Here is an 8,907-nt window from a genome sequence, read left to right as displayed (position 1 = left end):
TTTCTCTCCATTTCTTTGTGACAATCAACAACTCCTTCATTTCATTGTTAGTATTCTTTTTTTAAAATATATATACTATGAGTATAGGAAAAATATTTGTTGGGATATTCGGTGTGAGGCATGAAACGTGATTAGTGGGGTGTGTTTAGGGTATGATTATCTACAACCAGAAGAGCGTGTGTTGTACAATATAAATTGAAATTTAAATGAAGAATTTTGATTGTATACTAATTTTGTTGCAAAATTTCGATTTTATATATACTAGACTTAAAATTTGCAACCAATTAAAAAACGTCAATGACTTAATTACATGACTTTATCCGGCCTCAACTAAGGATCGTTTCCAACCATTTACATCAAACTCAAACTCAAACTCATTTTTGAGTATATGTCACACCAAAAAGTAGTTTTACTCCAATAATTTAAACCAAATTCAAAATTTACATCATTTTTGAGTTTTTGTCTCACAAATTCTTTGCAGTAACACCATATTTTGTGTTGTTTCACAAAAAACACAAAAATGGGTTTGAGTTTAGTGTATGGTTGGAGAAAATTTCTACACCAAAACTCATTTTTGGTGTATGGTTGGAGATGATATAAAGACGTCATATTTTAGATAGCGGACATAAGGGCATCCGAAAGCAATAATAAGAGTAAAACAATAATATGTTAATTAATATGGAAATCTGAAAGCTGACATAAGGGCATCCGCAATGGGCGGACGATGGCACGCCCGATGGCGCGCATCGTCCGCGCCATCCATCGTCCGCGCCATCGTCCGCCCCATTGTGGAGGTCGCGGACGATGGCATGCAGTTTCGTTTTTTTATAAATACAGTTCATTTGTAACATTTCATTTCACTCGATTTCATTTTCGAAATTTACAATTACATAATTACTATGAAATGGATTCAAGCCTCAATAGTCCTACGTTTAGCGCAGGGGCGCATTGGCCGGGTACAGAACCCGGCGATTATCGTTCGTTCGACACCAACGCCCATTACGATCCCGATTTCAGTACGGAATCGTATAGGTTGTCTGACATGGAGCCGTCTCCGCACCGCCCAACCGCAGCGGCCGATCCCGACCCAGCCGCGACCGCTTCCGCCCCAGCCAGAAAGAAGCGGAACCGGCAGCGGGCGCAGAAGTTGCCGCCTCCCGGTGATTGCGATGAGTACGCCTCCGGCCGTACAAACTACAACGACGACGAAACTCTCACCTTTGGACCGGTGTTGGGTAGATATATCGGAAGATCCGATATTCGCGAACAACCAGCGACAGATCGCGTACTGGGAACGCATCGCGGACCTCTACAATTCGGTGAAGCCGCCGACCGCGTACAAGCGCAAGCGTGAGCAACTCCGCAAGCACTGGGATCAAGTCAAGAAGCAAGTGAACTTGTACGCGGCGGAGTTCGAGAAGTTCACGCGGTGACAGGGGGGCGGCGAGAGCGCGAGCGACGTGCGCGCTAAAGCGTTGTTGTCGTACCGGTCGATGTACGGCGACTTCAAGCACGAGGCCATCTGGGCACTCTTGAGGAACAAGCAGAAGTTCCAAGGTGGAATTCTGCACACTGGTGCACCGAAAAGGACGAAGACCACTGAAGCTGGTGATTACACGAGCAGCGGCAGCGGCAACCACCCGGTTGACCTCAACTGGACGTACGTGGATAAAGGGAGTTCCGGCACACCGGTGTCCTTCCGGCGTCCTCCCGGCGTCAAGGCTGCGAAGGCCAAGGGGAAGGCGACCGCGACCTCATCGTCGACCGCTGCAACCCAAGCTCCGGTCCCGGTAGAGCTCCCCACCCAGACGGCCACCGCGTTTGAGTCGTTAGCAACAGCGTCGATGGCAAGGACAATGTTGCAGACGCACAGGGCCCTCAATAAGTGTACCGACCCCGACGAAGCCGAATATCTCCGGGCGTTACTCGATGAGCTGCGTCGGAAGTTGAGAATTGGTCCGACTTGTTTTTTTTTATTAGTTCAATGTTGTAACTTTTTTTATTAAAACTTCGTCGTTTGTTATTTAGACCGTTTTTATTTACTCGTTACTTGTTATTTGAAAACAGTTAAATTAATTAAACAAAACAATAAAATGATGATGTGGCGCGCCATAGGGCGCAACTTAGGGCGCCCCGCTGCAGGTGGGAAGATATGAGGATAAAACTGCTGACGTGGCGCGCCATATGGCGCCCATTGCTAATGCTCTAAAAAATCAGTAGTATTTGACAAAAGCTCGAAAATTAAAAGGCAAATACGTAGTACACAAATTTAAATAATCATAGTATAATATGAGGCATAATTATAGAAAATAATTACTTTTTTCACCCTCACCAGCGGCATTTTAGCGAGTCCGTCAGCCTTTACAGTTGACTTCACCAGGAGCGCGTATTTTCAGTTATTTTTTTCCCCGCCAAATTAAATGAAATGCGCTAATCGTTGAGCCCCAACACTAATTACATTCATCTAATTTCAAGAATCAACATGATGTTAGTGGAGTCTGACAAAAGAATTTCAAAGTAAAAAAAAAGCTAATACTATCCCCTGATTCTATTTCTAAACTTGTTCTTTTCTTTTTTTCTTTTCCTTTTTCCGTATCACGATTCCAGAGATCGTACTGGCTTCAAGAGGCGGAGAGATTGACGTGAACGCTGGCGGTTTTGGCAGAGCTGCAAACGGGGCAGGTGTGCAGAGACGAGCCGCACACCGTGCACAGGCACAGATGCCGGCACGGGAGGAGAAGCACGCACGACTCCGCTTTGCCGCAGCTCCGGCACATTCTGCTTCTCCGCTCATCCGCGGCGGAGGTGTTTTCAACCTCGTTACTGCCGCAGCACGACTCCGCGTCGTCGGCGGCGGCATCCTCCTCCTGTTGATGATTCTCGTTTTGTGCTTGCGCTAGGACTTGCTCCAGATTGCATCTCAAAGCATTTGCGGTGGCTTCGTTCGCCTGAGCCATGTCTCTCCATATCTGATTCTCCACGCACAGAGACTTCACTCGCTCCTCCAGAGCGTAGTTCATTTTCCCGATCTTCTCCGCCTCCTCCTCCTTCGCTTTCAGCTTCTTCAATATGTTCTCCTCCACCGCCGCCGCGATCCGCCGCGAGAATCTCTTCCGCCTCTCCTCGATTTCTAACCTCACCTTCTCCGTCTGTTCAATACAATTTATCAGAACAAACCATCAATTCACTGAAAATTGAATTAAAAAAATGCGAAATCCGACGGTTACGCACATGTTGCGCGATGAATCGATCGATCTCCAACTGCTGCTGCTGGAAGTGGAAAGAGAAATCCTCGCCGAGAAAAGTCATTGAACCGCAGCGGTTATTTGCGGCGTGGTGGTGAGAAACGCTGGACATCATAGGATTGGTCGCGTCTCTGGATCGCTTCCTGGAAACAGGAACAGCCGCGTACGTCAAGCCGCTGTCGGACTTAATCGCCGGCGTTTTCGTGACGGCGGTTTCCGCAATCACCGAGCAGTAGATTGGTACCATAGTCTCCATCGCCGCCGTCGTCGTCCCCGACAACGGAGGCAGCATACCGAATCCCGCCGGCGCGGCGTAGGCGTTTCCAATGCCTTCCACACCATTCATCATCAGCCCTCTGCACACCAGATTCACCAACAAATCTCAAAAACTCATTCAACCCGCTCCGAAATCGATACAAAACGAAAAATTAAAAACCGCGCGCCTACCTATTGCCGAGAATCTGCGGGGGAAAGAGATTGAGATGCCGAGCTTCAACAGCCATGAATATAACGTTGATCAATACACAACGAAGAAAATGGAGGTTTGGTAAATTTATGCGTAGAGGGACAGAGAGAGAGAGAAAAGAAGAGTGAGGGAGAAATGAAAAGCAAAGTGAAATGGTGGAGAGGGCAAGCATATATATACGGAAATGGGGGGAGGTGTGGGGTTTAATAATGGTTTGGCTCGGCTTACGTTAAGGAGAAAAAAAATACTAAAAGATGGTATATTTCTTTTTTTTTTGGGTATTTTTTTTGTGGGAGTGTAAAGCAGAGCTAGTCGTATTTCCGGCTAATTGCGAGGGGCTATTCCGGAATACCGGCATTTTAGCATCACCATGATTTTCTTTCCCATGTCTAATCACTAATCTATTTTTGATTAATTGCGGTGGCACGTGCGACAAAGTGGGGCCCATGAGGCTAGGGTGTTTTTGTTAGTTAGTGTAGCGTGGGCATTAACGGCCCCCTTAAATCAGATCATACTCTTAATTTTGCGTTATTTCATTCCATATATATGTATTTTTCTGTATAGTGTAATTACTTATTCCACTAAATTTGGCTGCAAATACTAATAAAATGTGTAGGATCACAATTTACACACTTCATTTCCAGTCATTTCATTTAATTCAGCCTGCCTTAATATTATGGGATAAAGAGATGATTATGAATATTTTGTTTTCTCAATTTCCTTTAGTGTTCTCAATATTAATTTTTTTTTACCAGTCTTGTATCTTGTATTTTAGATTGATAAGTTATGTGATCCAATAGACGGCTATTACTGAATTGACCTGATCCGATAGTATTTATTTAGAAAGATTAGTGGGTGATGACAGTGTCTGGATTTTCATTTAAAATGAATTTATGTTCGGATAAGTTATACTACTTTTATGGGGCGCAAAACAAAATATATATTGATAGCATACTATGTGTAATGATCCCATCATCAGGTATAATGTGAATCAAACTCTCGATATACCGAATTAAATAAAACACCTTAATATTACATCATCGGGTATAATGTATTTTTTTGTATAGTGTATTAGTCATATGTAAATACAATAAAATGTGTAGATCAGAATTTACACACTCAACTCCATTCATTTCATTTAATTCATCCGTCTTATATAATGATATCATAAGATAAAGATATGATTAGGAATATTTTCTTTTCTCAACCTCCTTTAGAGTTCTCAACATTAAATTCTTTTTCCTTACTAGTATTTTAGTCTAAACTGATATAACATAGGATAAGCCATGGAGAAGATTGAATGGTAGAATGAGAATGGACGGCTATCACGAATTAAGATAGAGTAGGAGAATGATAATTAAAGTAGTGTTAATAAATAGTGAGACCTACATTATTTAATTGATATAACTTTCTAGAAATGGAATCCACATATTTTTGTGGGGCGGACGAAAATGGAAAGTGCACATATTTTTATGGGACGAGGGGAGTATAAAATAATGCTAAATTTATCCAGAAGTTAACTAAAAATTATGATATAAATGACCATGATTTTTATGGGACAATCGAGAAATGTGCAAATATTATGATTTAATTAGCTACTTTTATGAGTTATGAGATTAACCAGAAGTCAATAAAAAACTGTAATTTAAATTGCAATTTCCCCTTTCTAAATTATATGTTTTATAGTCATTTCTAATTCGCAAGTAATCAATTCTGCCATAAAATATACTCGTTAACCATGCATATTTACGGTTAATACCATGTATATCATTCTGACGAGGCTACCATACTACTCAACTTTTCACTGAGAATATCGTTATCTAAATTTTTGACGAGATTATCGTGACTCAGTTGTAAAGATAGCATGACCCAACTGAGTCACGATAATCTCATAAAAAAATTGGTCACTGCAACATCACCAGGAAATTTGGTCACTATAGTCTCGCTAGAACACTGCACGGTAGCTTGTCGAACACAATTGTAACTATACTCGTATCTCTTTATGAAACGTTAAAACTCTTATTAAAACATAATACTCTCAAATAAACAGCACCCCAAGCGCGCATGAATAATGAATCTACATTAATTGCGGAAACTGTTTGCAAAATGTCATTTTCTAATTAAAGTTGTCACGGATGAAAATTTTAAATTCCCCACAATAATTTCAACCATGTATCACACTCTTCTTGCCCAAAATTACTTCACCAAGCCTACACTTAAACTCCTAAATTTAATGTATTAAATTTGATGTATATTTAGCCATACAATGTGACAGTTGCATGCATGTTAGATGATTGCAGTTCGCACCTCATGGTTCATGGCCCCCATAGTAGGTTTGCCCCACCATTCTTGTTGCATTTTCATTCTTAATTTATTGGATATACTATTATCTTTAGTAGCACATGTAAACATATTTCCATGCTTGGATTTTGAATTCATATAATGTTAATTTCAAGAACTATCAATGAATTAAGCGCATCTTAATTGGTAAAATAATGAATCATTATTGGGTTTTCTTTTTTGAAAAATTCAAGAGTTTCCATTTGATTCGAGAATTTTAGAGCCTAGTATATCATAAATATTCCTATGTGTGGAACTCTAATTAGTTTCCATCAAGCCACACCGGAAACACGAAATTGTCATTTTACTATTTTTTGATCGTTTTTAAATAGTCTTTATTTTTTGTTTTTATAATAAGTTCCGAATCAAGAACTATTTTTTAGTTTATTTTAATCAATTCGACCATTTTTGTGGTACATTTTACATCATGAAATCTTTGACTTCCAATATTTGATCAATTTCATAGTGAATTGTAACATATATTTCAATAATTTCGTACTAGTAAATTGTTAACATATATACAAAATATTGAAATATCTCACTTGTTCCAAAGAATTGATCTTATTCCAAAACTAAAGAAACCCTTGAATTAATTATTTCTCTTTCTCTTAAAACGTCCCACCTTTTTTGGTGATATAAGTTTCTGAATCTCAGTATTAAATAAATGTAACCCCAAAACGTACTCATCAATTAAAGACAACACTGTACGTATTAAAAAGATTGGTTGTAAATTGTAATTCGTTGGAAAAATTATTGGGTTTTCTTTTAATATTGTACAGTTTTATTGTATGATTATTGATATGGTTGTCCACACTCTCAGTCTCTCTCTTTTACATGTGCGCCTTCTTTTTTAGAAAATTGCATTAAGAGAAAGCAATTACGACAAGTATTTCTCAATTTTTAAAATAATACAAGGTCCCTATCCAATAAATTAATGTATAGATACGTGTGTATCATTTATACATTCATAGATATTATTGCACCAACAGGCGAATAGGTCGCCTTGGCGGCCCCACACTCCGGCCCGACATCATATGGGGGTTCAATCAGGGTACGCAGTAGCCCATTAAGGGGAGACCTTAACCCACTGGCTTCCAGAAGCCTATCTCTCAATGCCTCACACTTGTGCCTGAGAGATGGAAGCAACTACACGGAGATGGAAGCAACTACACGACAGCAGTGAGATTCGAACCCAGGCTTATTGCAGCAAGATCTGTCCCTCCGTTGCCAACTGCGCTACGCCCGTGCGGGCTAGATATTATGATATGAATAGTCGTGTATCTGAATGTATCCATAGACTAGTACAGGACAAATTGGTGCGCAATTATTAACGTTAAATTTAAGATTTTCTAGTACATACATATATTAATTTTTTACCTTAGCACAGGCTTTCTCGGTTGTATAATTGTTTAATATATTGATTATATAATGTTAACTTGTAACGCTAGCTATATAAAGCTATCGGTTTAGTAAACATTTTGTATTTGTTTCACTTGATATGGTCTTTCAATTAAATCTAACTAATTAAGATCCGTAATTAAGATTAGTAGTAGATGAAGTGTTGCAGTTAATATTTCATGTATACTTGGCAAATAGCAAGAAAATACTTCAATAATTATAGGTTATAAATTCAAGTCTTTACCACCAATTTAATATGTTGTGAATGAATATATGAACTTGTGTGCGTAAATAATTTCCCATGAAATTATAGCAAAACTGTTTCTTATATTGCATGTTCAGACATGTTTAAATTACGTTGATATCACATTATAAAATTATTAGTATTAAAATGGTAAGTCAATACATTAAAACGGCATCGTTATGATGATTAATTAGGCAATTTTTTTGTGTAATTTGAATTACTAATGTATTTTATGATGAAATGTTGCGATTTTTGTTAGTTAAATATTCTAATATGACACCTTCGACTTCGATCAAAATTACATCATTTTGAACATTTTGTCATGCCACTCTGAATTCAATTTTAGCGAATTTTGATTTCATGAGAAATTGACTACATGTTAAAAATTCATATATTTTTCATCACATTCACAATTGGTGGTAAAGACCTAAATTAATCTATAATTGGTGTTTTTTTCAGCTTTTAGCCCTAATAGTATCTCTTAATTTACTCTGAAGGCATCTAAGCGGTTGGATGTGTTAGAAAAGGAAAGACTGTGATTAGAATCAATTAGATGATTGACATAATATTTTGTAATTAAGGATCTTACCATGTATATTGCTTCCTACGCCCTATTTAAAGGGTCCTCTATACAATGGAATAATCATCTCATTCTACACAAAACAGTTTCTTCATTTCTTCATTTCCACAATGTTTTCTGCACCATTCAACATGGTACCAGAGCAGGACTCAGAAAAATTTCATCACTGTCCCTAACCTTTCTCGACCTTAAGCCAAATCTGCAGAAAACCATTCAAAACAAACCATGTCAGACGGAAAAAACTTATCCCAGTAGGATGAAATTGCTCGGCAAATTGCCGAAATCATGAGCAAAAGTCTTGCCACGATGATACCATCAACACCCAAACCAGAGACCACAGAAAACCCACCAGAAAAACACGTTTGGGAACAAAATCGATACACAACCCCTCCACATCAGAGGAAGCAAATTGAATAGAGAAAATTACTCCGAATGGGCCTTTCTGATGAAGACGACTATAAGCGGCAGGGGAATGGTTTCTCACGTAACCGGAGTACCACCTCCCCCGCCACGAACCGATCCAGCCTTCCCGCAATGGCAACAAGCTGATCACTGTGTGTTTACATGGCTCACACAGAATATCGAACCTCGGTTGGTCAGCCGAGTATTGAAACAACCGACTGCCAAACACATA

General features: G+C 39.2%; 1 protein-coding gene across 1 annotated transcript; it reads right to left on the bottom strand.

Annotated features, from left to right (window-relative positions):
• Positions 1 to 2,437: 2,437 nt before the first annotated feature.
• LOC121759493 (probable BOI-related E3 ubiquitin-protein ligase 2) lies at positions 2,438 to 3,873 on the bottom strand. The gene is made up of 3 exons (XM_042155090.1): positions 3,693 to 3,873; positions 3,232 to 3,601; positions 2,438 to 3,149 (listed from the first exon to the last, which is right to left on the bottom strand). Exons 1-3 carry the CDS (start codon positions 3,746 to 3,748, stop codon positions 2,622 to 2,624), a joined length of 954 nt encoding a protein of 317 aa, XP_042011024.1. The 5' UTR covers positions 3,749 to 3,873; the 3' UTR covers positions 2,438 to 2,621.
• Positions 3,874 to 8,907: the final 5,034 nt, after the last annotated feature.

This window comes from Salvia splendens, chromosome 12 (assembly GCF_004379255.2).
Source record: "Salvia splendens isolate huo1 chromosome 12, SspV2, whole genome shotgun sequence".
Lineage (NCBI taxonomy): Eukaryota > Viridiplantae > Streptophyta > Magnoliopsida > Lamiales > Lamiaceae > Salvia > Salvia splendens.
Note: the sequence above shows the minus strand (reverse complement) of the source record. Positions and strands in the feature narration are given on the sequence as shown.

Coding starts and splice junctions, on each gene's coding strand:
- LOC121759493 (XM_042155090.1), bottom strand. CDS start 3,748: ATGGCTGTTGAAGCTCGGCATCTCAATCTCTTTCCCCCGCAGATTCTC. Junction 3,602..3,692: donor CCGCAGATTCTCGGCAATAG/GTAGGCGCGCGG, acceptor TCTGGTGTGCAG/AGGGCTGATGATGAATGGTG. Junction 3,150..3,231: donor ATCGATTCATCGCGCAACAT/GTGCGTAACCGT, acceptor TGTATTGAACAG/ACGGAGAAGGTGAGGTTAGA.